Below are 16,530 nucleotides of genomic sequence, written 5' to 3'. Positions count from 1 at the left end.
TCCCCCTTCCCTGTTGCCAGAGAGCTGAGCAGCTTTCCTTGGACGCTCCCTTCCACCATGATGTTCTGCCTCACCTCAGATCCAAAGCAAAGAAACTGGCCAAGCATGGGCTGAAACCATGAGTTGAATTAAACCTTTCCTCTGAGTTGTTTATGCAGGTATTCTGATCATAGCAATGAAAAGCTCACTAACACCCTAACTTGACCTTTTCTTGAATGCTGTACTATTTATAATTGGTTAACCATTTTTCTTTATCTGATTGCTTTGGGAGGGGTTGGATACTATGGGTTTATACCAGGATATTTTTTAAAGATAGACTGTACCCCAAGATCTGATTGGTCTTTCTGAAGTCATGCATCAAAGTCAAGATTTAGCCATGTTGCCATATTGCCAAATGTTCCTTTCTGTTGTAGCAGAAAGGAACACAGTGCAGATTCTACCACTTATTGCCCAACTGTTTAAAGACTTTCCTCTAATGGAAACAAAGGACCAGAGGGAAACTGGAGTAAGAAGATTGTAGCGCACAGAAAATGGGTTCTCCATGCACTTTGTAGTCTCCTGTCATAAATATTAAATGTTGCCTTGGTTTTGACAGATCTGTTCCTGACCCTGTTACCTTGACAACTTATTTGTGATTTGACTCAGTTTCTAGTTGAGCCCTTTGTGCCATGGTCATTACACACAGGTTCCATATGGCTTTGTCCCCTGGTTCTCAACTTCTGTTCAGTCACAACTCTTGGCTCCCCATTTGGTTTCCTTCTTAGAGCCATTGGAACTTGCTATAAACCTAACTCCTCTTCATCCTTCAGATCCCAGGTCTTATGTTATTGCCATGGGAAGAACTTCCTTGACACCCAAGGCTAGCTCAGGTCCCCCTAATGTATGCCCTCAGAGTTTTCTGTATTTTACCTTCAAGGTATTTAATCACAATTTAAAAAAAAATTTTTTTTTTAGTTGTAGTTGGACACAACACCTTTATTTCACTTATTTATTTTTATGTGGTGCTGAGGATTGAAGCCAGGGTCTCACAGGTGAGATTCAAGCACTCTACCACTGAGCCACAACTCCAGCCCCTACAATTATTTTTGTTGTATGTTCTCTTCATCCTGTATCTTCAGCACCTAGGATAATACCTGGAACAGAGTAGGAGTTCATTATATTAAGCAAACACGAAAAAAGGATGCTTTTGTGACTTGGACTCTGCTATAGTTTGGGTGTGGTTTGTCCCCTATGGGTTCATGTGTTGGAAGCCTGGACCTAGAGTAGAAGTGTTGGGAGATGGTGAGGAACCTTTAAGAACAGAGTCTCACGGGATGACCTAAAATCACTGGGGGAGCTGCCCTTAGAAGGGATAAGGTAGCTCTCTTGGACTCCTGAACTCTCAAGAGTGAGTTGTTGTAAGAGTAAGCACAATCCCTGAATTGCTCCTTGGTTTCCCTTTTGGAGATGTGATTTCTTCCTCCCACACACAGTTCCACCCTTGTTATACTATCCGTGGTTAGGTCTTCTCCAGATGCCAAACTAATGAGACCCATTGATCTTGACTTTGAACCTCCAGAACCTGTGAGCTAAATAAACTTCTTTTTATATAAAGTCAGCCTGCCTCAGGTATTTTACAGCAATGCAAAATTATCTGTGTTCCCACCTCTTTTTTTGTATATATGAGATCATATTGTATAGGACCTGAGCTAGTTACAAAACTTCTGAATCTTAGTTTGTGTGTGTGTAAAGTTGGGAGAATATTGTTTTATCTAACCCATAGTTTGAGATGCTATGCATGTAGCAGAAGCTTAGCAAAGTTTTCATAGAGTGAGTAGCATATGCTATCTCTTGTAATGACAAATCTATATTTTAACAGAGATTTATTTCATTTAACAAAAAAAGAAAAATTGAGTACCCAAGCAGAAAGAGTTATGTTTATTGAGTTGGAAATAAAATTCAACATTTTATATACCTTTGCCTGCCGAGGTGTCTATATTTTTCTTCTGGGCTTAATTGAATTGAAAACTAGACATTTTTTCGTGGGGAAGGGGGAAATTATTTGAATGAATTTGAACAAAACTAGTATTGATTGTCTTCTCCTGCTCCTAGGAGGTTTGTGTCTGTCTAGTCTACCAAGAATACCAATTCCATGTAGCTTAAAAAACTATAGCTTTAAAAACTGCAAGAAAGCAGAAGCGGTGAAGGCATGTGAATCTGAAGACCAAGGAGAGCTACCCAACGCTAACATTCTCCCCGAGTGGTACAGCTGATTAGCCATAGGAAACCAGTGTCAGGATAAAACGTTGACCACTGGGAGTGACAGCAAAAGTGCTTTCTGCTTAGCTGGTCTCTGTGCTACAAGTCTCACAGGCTGGCTTACCTTTGGCCTGCTTACCCTTTCTATTTTCCCCAATTAGTACAGTCTAGATATCTTACATACAAAATAGAAATGTTATCCATGTTTTCTTTTAACATGTTCACTCCCTTCTGGAATCCCTCCCCACTTGACATTTCCTCAGGGATACAAAATACAGAGAAGGGAGAAGGTGCTGGAAGGATCCAAACTTAATTAGAGTTATATATTTTATTTGAGCCTCATCTCTTTGGAGATGGGGAAACAGAAATGAGAGAAGTCAGTCAGAAGTAGTCTGGCGTGAATCCCAGAGATGTAGGGTGCTTGAAGAAGGAAACCCTTTCCTGGGATATCTGCTGAAGGTGAGTCTGGACGGGGAAGGTAGAGAGCATCATTGGCATTTGGTAATGTGGCCTGGGAGTGTAATCCCAGTGCCCAGTGAGGAGACAGTAGGTGGAGGAGTCAAAAAGCCAAGTACTGCTAGTATGTACCAAGTCTAGGCTTCCTAACCAAGTGGCCCCTTTTGGGTGGGAAAGATTTGCCTGTTTTCTGACCCCTTATTTCCAGTTCACCTCCTAAGGGGACTCATCGTCATAGGCATTGGGTGAGTATGAATCCATATGTTGCCCTCTCCTCTCCACTGACGGTGTCTGAGGCCGAGACTGAGACTGGGTTTGGGTAGCCTCAGAGTAAGATTGCCTCTGCTGCCGCTGAGGGTACGTGTAAGCCCTTGACCTGGATTTGGGCTGGGGCACCCTCTCCACCTCCAGCTCCATCTCGGGATCAGTCTCTATCTCCGTCTCTGGTGGGGTCTTGGGATCCACATCACTCTGGGCTTCCAGCTCCAGCTCGGACTCAGGCTCAGTTTCTGGGTACATCTCAGATGGAAGGTCCACCTCTGTGTCATTCTCCAGCTCCTGATCTAGGTCTAGGTACGAATCCAGCCCTGCATCTCGTTCTGACCCCAGCATGGGCTCCATTTCCAAATCAAACTCTGACTCCTCTTCTACTGGCGCCTGGCCCTTGGCAAATGTTGGACTTGGATTTTTGTGGCTCTCTGGAAAGTTACTACTTTTGTGTCTTGGAATGTCATTCTGAAATATACACAATTAGATGGGGTAAAATTTCCAATTAAAGTTTAACTTTCAAGCAGTCAAAGAATATCAAAATATAATAGGACTTAAGATATCAGAAGACCACATGTTCCTGGCAAAGTAGAAAATATTTCTTGTCTAAATCTGCTTTTTATCTTCTTTGCACTCCTCAGTTTCTCAGTCACTCACTATTCTTCAGGCTCAATCAATCCCTACCTTCAGATCTCTGGCTTTTCTAGCCAGACTGGATGATGTGATCAACCATTTAAATAGCAATGGTCTTCACAGCATTCCGAAACACCTTGTGTTCTTGATCTTACTTACCTTGCCATCCATGTTGAAACTCTTGACAGGGCACGTAAGGCTATTTGCACCTGGCCTCTTGCCATCTTCTTCAGCATTATCTCCACCTGTGGTACCCACCCTTTGCTCTAGCCATACAGCTACCCGGAGTTGCCTGACTACTGCTTACCTTTGCTCACACTGCTCCTCTTTCCTGCCTTGACCTTCTCCATCTTGTCCACATATACTTATTTATCATTCCAGATTCAGATCAAAGGATCCCAGCTTCCTCTGTGTTCCACTATACTTCACCCACACTTCTATCACTGTACCAGTAATATATTCCCTTATTTACAAACCTACCCCTTCCTAGGCTCTAAGTTCCTTGCAGTGCCTGGTTCTTGATATTCCCAGTGCCAAGCACTGAATCTGTCCCATAGCAGGTGCCTGCAAGAGTTGGTGAATCATCCCTGCAGCAATGTCTTGTGAAATTTACCACTTTCACCCTTCCCAAAGATTTGCTTATTTTCACCAAGGGTCATGTCTACTTTTCCTTCTTCCTTCCTGGTTTGCTTCTCTATGCTGTTTTCTCTATTTCTGCTGGATTCACCCCGACCCCCATACTGGGGATTGAACCCCAGGCCCGGCACATGCTAGGGAAGCAAGTCACCACTAAGCCACATCTTCAGCTTTTTCCTTTCTTTCCCTTCCTTCCTTCCTTCTTTCCTTCCTTCCTTCCTTCCTTCCTTTCTTTTTTTTAAATTTATTTTTGAGACAGGGCTCAAGAAGTTGCTGAGACTGCCCTTGAACTTGCAGTCCTCTTGCCTCAAGCCTCCTGAGTAGCTGTGCCACCATGCTCAACTCTGAAGGAGTTTGAAATGGTGGCATGTTCCAAGTCTTGATCCTGGGACCCTTCTCTTCTTGCACTCTCTCCCATGGGTAATTTTATTTAGGCCCATAATTTTCATTACCATCTATATGCCAGTGACTCTTTGATTGTAACCATTCCCCTAATCAGCAGGTTCTATACCTACTTCCATTCTTTTTTTTTGGTACCAGGGTTGAACTCAATGGTGCTCAACCACTGAGCCACATCCCCAGCCATTTTTGTATTTTATTTAGAGACAGGGTCTCACTGAGTTGCTTAGGTCCTTGATTTTGCCGAGGCTGGCTTTGAACTCACTCCTCTTGAGCTGCTGGGATTACAGGCATGCGCCACCATGCCTGGCCCTACTTCTATTCTTGACATCCCCATTTAGATGTTTAGTAGGCATCTCAAATTTAATACAAATAAAATATTTGTATTAAATTTTAATAAATTTTAATCTGGCTCCTTTTCTAGTCTTTCCTGTCTTAAATGCCAGAAACAAACTGATATATTCAATACGAACTCTTAATATAAGTCCTGAAAAGAATGTTAATAAATTAGAAAAATACTTAAAAAAAAACACAGTCAACAATGCCCATCATAAGCCACAGTTACCACTAGCTTTCATACAGGCTCACAAGAGGCTTTCTCATCAACTCCAGGAATAGGACAAGACTCAGTGCTATTGTTTAAATTATTTTGAGAGATCTAACTTATGTAATAACATGTAATAATGAAATAAGAATTCTAACAGGGAATGAGAGAGTGGTGTTATTTTTAGTACACATTTTATATATAAAATAACCCAAACAAGAGAGGCATGGTGTGGTAGTACACACCTATAATCCCAGCAGCTCAGGAGGCTGAGGCAGGAGAATCCTGAGTTCAAGGTCAGCCTCAGCAATTTAGGGAAGCTCTAAGCAACTCAGCAAGACCCTATCTCTAAATAAAATATTAAAGGGGACTGTGAATGTGGCTTAGTGGTTAAGCACCCCTGGGTTCAATCCCTGGTACCAAAAAACAAACAAACAAAAAACCCAAAGAATTAACAATGAAATCTCTTAGGCCAAATAATTTTATAAAAAATCAAAGAGTTGGCCTGAAGATGTGACTCAGTGGTAGAGTACTTGCCTAACATAAGCAAGGCCCTGAGTTCCATCCCTAGCATTTCACTCCCAACCCGAAAAAAAATCACTGAGTTTCTTATATCCTAGAAATTGCCAGTTGAACCATTTAATAGAAGAGAGAATTTATTTTATTGTTGTTGCTTTTAGTTTGAGACGAGATCTTGCTATGTTCCCCAGGCTGGTTTAAAATCCATGGACTCAAGGGATCCTTCCTTCTCAGCCTCTTGAGTAGCTGGGACTATAGGTGTATACGATCATGTGTGGCCTAAGACAATTTATTTTAAAAAGCAATACATGTTATTACATATAAAGTAATAATGAGGATTTGTCTACATGAAGCAAGTTGTAAAATATTTTTATGAATGCAACATTTAAAAATATTGGATAATTGTATACAGTTCATGTTCCTGGATAGGAAGAACAGATAATGTAAAGATATAAATTCTCAGATTATTTCATATCATTAATGTTATTCTAAAGAAAACTCCAACAGATTTTTTTGTTGTTTGTTTAGTTTTGTTTGTTTGCATTTTGAGAGTACAGAGTAGAAACTGATAAAGATTCAAAAGTTGGTTTGAAAGAATAAATTCGTGATTATGAGTTAGAAAAAAAATTTTTTGTTAGAAAATTTTGAAACAATGCTGATGACACAGGACTCTGTGTGTGTGTGTATGTGTGTGTGTGTGTGTTTTCTAGGGATTGAACCCAGAGGCCTTCCACCACTGAGCTACACACAAACCCTTTTTCTTATTTTTATTTATTTATTTTTAGTTGTAGATGGACACAATACCTTTGTTTTTATTTATTTGTTTTTATGTGGTGCTGAGGTTGAACCCAGAGCCTTGCACGTGCTAGGCGAGCACTGTATTGCTGAGCCACAACCCCAGTCTAAACCCTTTTTCTTAATTTTTATTTTGAGGGTCTTGGTAAATTATTGCTCTAAATTATTGCCATGCTAAATTATGGGCTGACTTCAAACTTGCCATCTTCCTGCTTTAGCCTCCTGAGTCACTGGGATCACAGGCATAAGTCACCATGCCTGTCAACACAGGACTTCTTAAGTCAATGTTAAAATGCGTTATCAAATTGTAGTAATCAAAATATTATGATACCAGAACTATGAAGAACAATGAAACCAAAAACCAGGAAAGAAATAGGTTTTAGTTTTTTTTTTTTTGTTGTTGTTGTTGTTTGTTTTTAGTTGTAGTTAGACACAATACCTTTATTTTATTTATTTATTTGTATGTGGTGCTGAGGATCGAAACCAGCGCCTCACACATGTGAGGCAAGGGCTCTATTGCTGAGCCACAATCCCAGCTCCTAGGTTTTAGTTTTTGTAAGTATATCATACTTAATGTAAATAGCATCTGATATCAGTGAGGCAAAAAAGGCTTATTCAAGAGATGGTTGGATGGTACTATGGTTTGCATGTATGTCCTCCAAAATTCATGTTGAAACTTAATACCCAAAGTGGTGGTATTAAGAGGTGGGGCCTTTTGGAAAGTGACTAATTCCTCCTAAAGGGGCAGAAGGGAATTTCTACATGTGAGGAGGATGCCAATGATGGAACAAGCCCTCACCAGACACCAAACTTTCTGGGACCTTGATCTTTGATGTTTCAAAAAAATATATTGTTATTTATAAATTACCCAGTCTCTGGGATTTTGTTCTAAGAGCACAAATGGACTGAGACAGATGGTAGAGCTCAAAATAGTTAGCTATATAGATTTTTTTAAATGGTTATCTTTAACATTATGTACTGAAATACATTCTAGATAGATTAAAGAGTCATAACATATGAAAAATGAAATCATAAAATGTAGGAGAAAAATGTTATTTTGTATGTGGGAATAACTTCATAAGCAAAAATAAGTGGAAAATAAAAAGAAAGATTAATAGATGTCACGATATAATATATAATATATAAAAAAGTCAAGAGAATCATGATTATAAATAAAAAACAAAAATAGAGAAACATCCATTTAAAGTAAAAGCAGATTATATAACTCAGACCAACCCTCCCCATGTGGACAATTAGGTAGAATTAAAAAAAAAAAAAAAAACTCTGCTTGAGGGTACCATAATGCTAACAAGATTAAAAGGAATTATCAGGCCAAGAATGGGAAGAATTGAAAACCTAGGGAGATGAATCTAGCATTTGGGGCCACTTTTGTCATGAAAGTATTTCATGATCTAGAAGTATCACATGAAGCAGTACTTTTGATATTTTTAGGGGCTCAGAGTTGCAAAAATTACATTCCATAGTCTGCTAGGGAGGGGTTATGGCAGACTTTCTCACAAACTATAACTGGCCTTTGGGTCATCAGAATGATAAAGAAAACCTCAAGTCCTGATATCAGATCAAAGTAATTCTAGATTGCTAGAACCTCCAGTATCTGGCAAAAAATAAGAGGGCTGGGCTGTAGCTCAGTGGTAGAGTGCTTGCCTAGCACATGTGAGGCACCGCATAAAAATAAATAAAATAAAAGTATTCTGTCCATCTACAACAAAACAATTTTTAAAAGAAAGAAAAGAACTATGTTTTACAAGCCTGAATATCTTTTACTTCTTAGAATTTTAAAAAACACTTATTAGGGGCTGGGGTTGTAGCTCAGTGATTGAACACTTGCCTCTCATGCATAAGGCATCAGGTTCAATCCTCAGCACCACATAATAAATAAGTAAATAACAAAAATATAAAAAAAAACCCACTTATTAATGTGGTAAAACTTTTAGTATTTTTTATTTAGTATTTTTTCTTATCATAAAAATTCAAACATTATTGAAATCTAGAAATTTGAATCATAGATTTGATTGAAAAATAGGGCTGGGGATGTGGCTCAAGCAGTAGCATGCTCGCCTGGCACGTGTGTGGCCTGGGTTCGATCCTCAGCACCACATACAAAGATATTGTGTCTGCCGAAAACTAAAAAAAAAAAAAAAATTAAAAAATTACCTTTCTCTCTCTCTCTCTCAAAAAAAAAAAACCCTTCACCCCCGACTTTAAAAAAATAATAATAATAATTCCTAAGTCTTTAAATAGTATTTGATGCCCATCTGTGTTTTATTTTTTTTCTTTCTTTTTTTTTTTTTTTTGAAAACTTTGACCTACACAGATACTAATTTGAAAATGCTTAGCAGAACAGTTATTTATTTAGTATTAATAAATGACTAAAACTTCTGACATATATATATTTTTTCGCCTTTGGTCAGATTGAATAAATCTTCTATTTCTCACAAGGTAAATAATAGTCAAAATATTAGACATACAGATATTTACCTCAGCTAATTCATGAGTTTTATATTTCATCCTAAAGGCGGGGGTGGGGTAGGCTCTAAAGGTCTATCTAAGGGAGATATTTAAGATATTGAGTGATTGGCGTGGCACTAACCAAGGCTGATGTAAAGGGAGGCTCTAGGTTGCTGCTGGGTTGGATTAACCCTCTCTTCAGTTGAAGAGTGTTCTGGATGGCACCCAGATGCCATGGCAGTAGGGGCACTTGGAGCCTCAGGTACACTGCTATTTATGAGTTGGTAAGATAGCATTTTCAACATCTCAAATTCTGGTACAGCCATACTAGAAAACCTTTCCCGGACATTATTCATCTCTATCGGATCAGGGGTCTCACCCTTCTCCACGCCTCCCCACAATCCTGGTGCTTTGCATCATCCAACCTTGTTCACGTCTGAGTAGGTTTCCTGTATCACTGTCTCAGATTCATCCTCGCTTAACTCAGAGAGCTCTGGAAACTTCCTTGATAAGGCAAACAGCACGGCATCGTGGAGGCTGAGGAACAGCTGGGCCTTGGTGATGCCTTCATCAAAGAAGTCATTCTTTTCAAACATCCTGACCACAGAGGCTACAAACCAAACCCAAAACACACAGCGTCAGACACCTGGGGAGCAAGGCCCCCAGGGTGCAAGACACAGCCCTCTCCTAGAGTAAAGGATACTCACGGTGACACCCTGCAATGAGCACCAAAATGTTGGCGTTTTGGAAAGAATTGCACATCTGCAGGGAGAGAGTAAATGCATCAGAGAGCTTCATGCTCACTAAAAAAGAAACTTTTAATTAGCTGAGTTTTCAAACCCCTTTGGCCATGGGCTCATCTGGGATATAAATACAGTTGCCTCCCAATTCTGCTCTACAAATATTTGATGAGTGGACTTCTGTACTCCAGGGAACACAAAATAAAGTCAGACCATCTCATGGGGGTGGAGGTTGAGAGGGAGGGATGCTCACAGTCTTGAGGAGGGTAACAGTTCATGTAAATGTTTGCATGAGGAAAGCCTTGGAATAGAGATGGGTATGGGTATGACGGGAACACTTTGGAAATCGCCGTGAAAAGCTTGGGAATAATGTTTAATGTTCGTGTGTGACCCTCTGCTTCCTGGAGTTCATCAGGCTGAGGGGTGGAGATGTGGCTCAAAGATGGTCAGGTGATGCACTGGGAAACAGAATTCAAAAATCCTGGGGGTCACATTCAGAGCTGTTCTGCAACGTTGCATTAGAAACCTCAAGTTTACTTCAGCCAATAAATAATTTGAAAGTCACTTCTAACTAAGTCAATACTGTAGTCTAAGATTGCATAGACTTCAGCCCTGAGAACCAAATTAAAATGTTAAAAGAAACCAATAAAACAGACTTTGCTTCTATCAGTACCAAGAGGAAACAGGAAGTTCTTTTTTTGTACCAGGGATTGAACCCAAGGGTGCTTAAACACTGAGCCACATCCCCAGCCCATTTTTTATTTTTCATTTTGAGACAGAGTCTCACTAAGTTGCTCAGGGCCTTGCTAAATTGCTGACGCTGGTCTGGAACTTGCAATCTTCCTGCCTCAGCCTCCCAAACTGCTGGGATTACAGTGCACCCCAGGCACAAAGCCATTTTTGATCATATGGGAAATCATGAAGTCATTTGGTGAAGGGCTTCAACAGACATACTCTAAATGACAAGCAATGAGAAAGGGAAAGCCCATGAATTTAGAAGAAGCTTAAACTGAGTGGTTGTCTCTAATAAAAATGGATGAATGGGATTTTAAAAGTACGGTGGTGCAGCTGTAATCCCAGAGGCTTGAGAGGCTGAGGCAGGAGGATCGTGAGTTCAAAGCCAGCCTCAGCAAAAGCAAGGCACTGAGCAACTCAGTGAGACAAATTAGGGCTGGGGATGTGGCTCAGTGGTCAAGTGCCCCTGAGTTAAATCCCTGGTATCCCCCCTGGAAAAAAAAAAAAGATACCTGACATTTCCTCTATGGGGATAGAGCAGACAGTCATCCACAAGGGCCAGAAAATATGGTGCCTTAGTAAGTGATGGGGGGTGGGGAAGAGAGGAGAGGAAAGCACAATTTCTCTATGGAATATTTTAAAGAGGTGGAAACAGACTCAGTGCAATTTAGTAATGTGCCTTGGGTCAGACAGACAGTGAGTATTGAAGCTAGAATAGAGCACACATTTCCAGACTGGCAGCCAAAGTTCTCCCAGCTACTGCCTCAGAATAAAGAGGATCTGGACTCACTTAAGAGAATAATATTCCCTTGGTTAGAAAAATGTATGCTAAAGTAGACTTCAAAGATAAAAAAAAGGCAAGAGGCTGGGGTTGTGGCTCAGTGGTAGAGTGCTTGCCTAGCATGTGCGAGGCCCTGGGTTCGATCCTCAGCACCACATAAAAATAAATAAATAAAATAAAGGTTAAAAAAAAAGATAAAAGAAAGTAAACCAACCAAATCAGCATATCTCAAAAAAGGGTGGTTGCAGTCAGAACCAGGAAGTGAGTGCCCAGGATGCTTAAACTTGGGCCACTTCCAATAAGGGCAAAGGTAAGATAGAGCACTATCAACAGAGATAAGCTGGCTGAAGAAAGTACAATGTACCTATGAGACACTGAGCAATGAAACCAGGGTGGTGAACTGTGCATATGAACTGTCTGCTGTGTACAGGAAGGAGAGAAATCAGAAGTCAAAGAACTTGAGAGTAGGAGTCAGGTCTTGGCGACACGAATTTTGAAGGAAAACAATCTTCCCTATCCTTTTCTACATGAAGATAGAAAATGAACAGGGCAGTATCTGCAGCAGATACTGGACTGGTAACTCCAGGCTTGGGGTATCATTTCATTCCAACTTTTTCATATTTGATTACTAGACAACCCAGTGTCTGGCTCAGAGCAGCTGAAGAGTAGGAATTCTTGGTGAAATTCTTTCTGTACCACTCAAATGTAATGGGAGTTACACAGGGGACATGGCACAGATTGCTACTTCGGTGGTGTTGGGAATTTTCTTTTTTGCATTCTTGGAGAAATAATAAATGGCTCTTGTTTATTGAACCAACCCCAGTTCATTTTATTCTGATTGGACTTAAATTACCATCTGTGTTCAAGTTTTTGTTAGCCTAGCAGTCATGTAGTAGCTAATCAGAGGCTAACAGGATTAAAATGGGGATGGGCGTGGGTGTGGGTGGTGTGAGGGGATCGGAGGTATTGGCAAAGCCCCCCAGGGACTTACCTGTCTTAATACCACCAAAGCATGAAAATCAACATATTGCACCATGGAGAAATCCAGGATAATGGTGTGGGTGCTGGGTTGAAAAGACATGTCTGAGTAAGGGATGAGTGATCTCTCCTGACTTCCTGTAGTATCAGGTGGTGGAAGCAAGCTATTTCTTGAAGGGTGGTTAGCAATCCGAACTTTCTCCATATCCCCGTAGTTTTGTCCTTGAATTCTCTGAGGCGACGAAGATCCGGTGTTTGGCATTTGTTCATCAGATACACTTGGGCTTATATTTATGCTCTCCAAATGTGAGCAGCGGACCAGGTTAACAGAGGACGCATCAAGAGCCTCTTTATTTTCAAATCGTTCTGTGTAGACAATCTGAGAGAATAGAGATAACATTCAAACAAGGGCTGGAAGTACACTCTGTGTACTGGCTCACTTCCCTCTCTCCTATGAAATTTCTCCCTGTACCACTGTGTATTTTTTACTTGGATATCTCATGGCCAAAGCTACGTTCATCTTTCCTCATCCTAACCACCCACGGGGGCTCCTTCCCAACTTCCTGTGTCCATCGATGACATTATTGTTCTAGTGAGCCAGACTTAAAATCATCCTTGATTTGTTCCTTTTCTTTGTTTCTGGGTCCTCATTAAGTCTTCAATGTCTACAAATATTTGGTTCAGACTCTACCTTTCTCTTGGGACTTTTTTCATCACCTTCTTCTTTTATCAGTGCAACAGTCTTCTGTCACTCTTTGTTTAGAAGACACAAATTTACTTGAGCAGGGTACTCCTTTCACTCTCTTAATAGTCCCAAGCGCCTTCTGTAGCTTAAGGACAGCAGCAAGGACCAGGAATACAACTATATGCAAGATATGAATGTGACCCCTGCATTCACAGGGATGGGATTCTACCTGGGGGGAGTATACATGTCCATTAAAAAGACAAATACATAATATGAGTAGATGAGGATTGTCAGGTTTATGGGAAAATGAAAACAATTTGATTGTTAGAGCGGCATAATTCTGAGTGATGTTTCTTTTTCTTTTTTAAAATTTGTTGTCACTGGGAAAAATGATTGACCACAGTATGATTGTTGAGTGATATGATATACCTTCTAGAATAACCAGGGTATTGGTAGTTTATGCTCAAGAAAACTACATACAATGGAAAAATGATGTGTTACAACTGAAGCACCCTGATGGCTAAGCTTTTACTGCTGCTACCTAGCTAGGACCTGATTTCCAGGTGATATGTCCTCTACTCCTTAAATTGACCCTGACTCACATAATTTGAAAAGCACTATTATGTCAGAAAGTTATTTAATATGCCAAAATCATTTCTGACATGGAAGTCTAAATAAGTTGCTTAATTTTTTAAAATGACAAAATGTGAAGCTGAAAGGAAAATTAAATAAATGTGAAACCCAACAAAAAATTTAAAACCTCTGTTATCATTCTAATAATGTGGCTTGTGAAGTAAACTTTAGAACTGTGGGTTTAGCTAAGTGGTAGAGAGTAGACTTAGCATGTGCCAGGCCCTGGGCTCCTCAGCAGGAAGGAAGAAAAGATATTAATTTTTAAAAATTAAAGATAAAAGCCATTCAAGGTAGTATATATTGTGTAGCAAAAAAAAAATGGTATGGATAGATGATAATATGATAGCTCAACTGCAAGAGTTGTTCCTCAAGACATGAAAAGCACTGAGGCCAGACTTCTGGGGGACAGGTGTGGGTTCTCCCAGTGGCAGAGAGATGCAAGCTTCTCCAGATAGAGGAACTTTTTTTTCCTGAGAGCTCCTCTGATCTCTTTTTCATAGACTCTACGTTCCTGTTTTTCTACACCAATAATGAACCCAGTGAAAAAGAAACTAGGAAAACAGTTCCATTCACAATAGCCAAAACAAAACAAAACTGAGAATAAATCTAACCAAGGAGGTGAAAGACTTATATCATAAAAATCATGGAACACAGAAGAAAGAAATTGAAGAAGACATTAGAAGATGGAAAGACCCTTCATTTTCTTGGATAGGCAGAATTAACATCATTAAAATGGTCAAAAGTAATCTATACATCCAATGCAATCTCCATCAAAATATCAATGATATTGTTCACAAAAGTGGAAAAAACAGTCCTCTAAAATCCATAGGGAAGAATAAAAGACCCCCAAAAACCCAAGCAATTCTAAGCAATAATAGGCTGAAGGGCATCACAGTACCCAACTTTGAATTACACTACAGAGCTATACTAAAAAAAACAACATGGTATTGAAATAAAAACAGACATGAAGACCAATGGAATAGAATAGAAGACATAAGGACTAACTCATACAGTCATCACATCTTTGACAAAGGTGCCAAAAACATACTTTGGAGAAAAGCAGACGTTTTAACAAATGATGATGGGAAAACTGGATATCCAGATGTAGTAGAATTAAACTAGATTCCTATCTATCACTCTGAACAAAAGTCAATTCAAAGTGGATCAAAGTCCTGGGAGTTAGACCAGAAAAATGATTCCTAGAAGAAAACATAGTGTCAACACTCCAACATGTAGACTCAGACATTGACTTCCTTAATAAGACTCCTAAAACTAAAGAAATAAAACCAAGAATCAATTAGTGGTATTGCATCAAATTCAAAAGTTTCTGCACAGCAAAGGAAACAATTGAGAGCATGAAAAGAGAGCCTACAGAACGGGAGAAAATCTTTGTTGGTACTCTTCTGACAAGGGATCAATATCCAGAATCTGGACTGAGGTTGTAGCTCAGTGGCAGAGTGCTTGCCTCATATGTGGAAGGCACTGGGTTTGATCCTCAGCATCACATGGAAACAAAATAAAAGTAATGTGTCCATCTCCAACTAAAAAAAATATTCTAAAAAATATCCAGGACCTATAAAGAATTCTGAAAACTTAACATCAAACAACAACAAAAAACCCAATCAGTAGATGGGCAAATGAACTAAATAGACATTTCTCAAAAGAAGAAATGCAAATGGCAAAGAAATATGTGAAAAAGTTCAATATTCTTTCTCAGCAATCAGGGAAATGCAAATCAAAACTAAACTGGGATTTCACCTTACCTCAGAATGACAAGCATCAAGAATATAAATAATGATAAATGCTGGCAAGGATGTGGGGAGAAAGGAAAACTTATACATTGTTGGTAGGACTGTAAATTAGCACAATCATTATGGAAATCAGTGTGGAGACACCTCAAAAGACTAGGAATGGAAACACCACATAACCTATCTGTTTTACTCCTTGATATTTATCCGAAAGAACCAAAGTCAGCATACAATAGTAATACATTCATTTCAGGGTTTGTAGCAGTGTGATTCACAACAGCCAAGTTACAGAACCAGCATCAGTGTCTACAAACTGATGAATGGATTAAAAAAGTGGCATATATATACACAATGGAGTTAATTTAGCCATAAAGAAGAATGAAATTTTGTCATTTGCTGATAAATGGATGGATCTGGAGAACATCCGGTTAATTGAAATAAGCCAAACTCAGAAAGTCAAGAGTGGAATGTTTTCTTCTCATATGCAGAAGTAAAGAGAAAAGAAATTGAAAAAAAAAAGAGAGAGAGAGAGAGAATGGAGAACAGTAAAGAAAGGGATCAAGGAAAGGAAGGAGAGGAGGGAAAGAGGAGGAACTGGGGAATGAAATCAATCAAATCATGCTATGTGCACATACGAATATATCACAAAGAATCACACATTTATTATAATTATAATACTCCAATTAAAAAATAAAAATAATAGAGTAGAAGAAGGGGAGGGGGAAGAGGAGGAAGGGGAAGGGAAGCACTATGGAATGAAACTGGAGCAAATTATGTTATGTCCATACATGAATATGTCACAATAAACCTCACTATTATGGATAATTATAATGTACCAATAACAACATAAAAAGATAGCATGTGTTGTGTTATTTATTTAATTTGTCGGGGGGTATACCAGGGATTGAACTCAGGGGCATTCAATCACTGAGCCACATCCTGAGCCCTATTTTGTATTTTATTTAGAGACAGGGCCTCACAGAGTTGCTTAGTGCCTCGATGTGGCTGAGGCTGGCTTTGAACTCCCAATCCTCCTGCCTCAGCCTCTCCCCGCCAGCTGCTGGGATTACAGGCGTGTGCCACTCACCCGGCTATGTTATTTATTTTTTATCACAATGAAAAAAAACTACTTGAAGACAGAAACAGAGACTCTTCTTTTTTCTTTTTAATGATCCCCAAGACACAGGCAACAAGAGAAAAATAGACAAATGCGATTGCATCAATCTAAAAAGCTTCTGCAGCTGGGCATTGTGGGACGTGCCTGTAACCCCCCA

General features: G+C 39.5%; 1 protein-coding gene and 1 long non-coding RNA gene across 6 annotated transcripts in view; one reads left to right on the top strand and one right to left on the bottom strand.

The window, feature by feature from the left end:
- LOC124106759 (uncharacterized) overlaps positions 1 to 16,530 on the top strand; it is a 76,359-nt gene that overhangs the window by 25,266 nt on the left and 34,563 nt on the right. The window lies entirely within an intron of this gene.
- Slc26a8 (solute carrier family 26 member 8) overlaps positions 1,926 to 16,530 on the bottom strand; it is a 67,452-nt gene continuing 52,847 nt past the window's right edge. For 3 of the 5 annotated variants that reach the window (XM_046464540.2, XM_058585564.1, XM_058585565.1), the window contains 4 exons: positions 12,204 to 12,569; positions 9,664 to 9,718; positions 9,382 to 9,566; positions 1,926 to 3,429 (listed from right to left, as the gene is read on the bottom strand). In XM_046464540.2, the coding sequence (XP_046320496.1) occupies positions 2,911 to 3,429; positions 9,382 to 9,566; positions 9,664 to 9,718; positions 12,204 to 12,569 (1,125 nt within the window). In that variant the 3' untranslated portion in view covers positions 1,926 to 2,910. Of the gene's footprint in view, positions 3,430 to 9,335; positions 9,567 to 9,663; positions 9,719 to 12,203; positions 12,570 to 16,530 lie in introns of all 5 variants that reach the window. The other 2 variants (XM_058585567.1, XM_058585566.1) reach the window with 2 other exon arrangements.

Source organism: Marmota monax, unplaced genomic scaffold (assembly GCF_021218885.2).
Source record: "Marmota monax isolate L192 unplaced genomic scaffold, Marmota_monax_Labrador192_F-V1.1 WCK01_AAM20220418_F8-fsc00211, whole genome shotgun sequence".
Lineage (NCBI taxonomy): Eukaryota > Metazoa > Chordata > Mammalia > Rodentia > Sciuridae > Marmota > Marmota monax.
The sequence above is the reverse complement of the archived record's forward strand: the minus strand, read 5'-3'. Positions and strand labels throughout refer to the sequence as shown.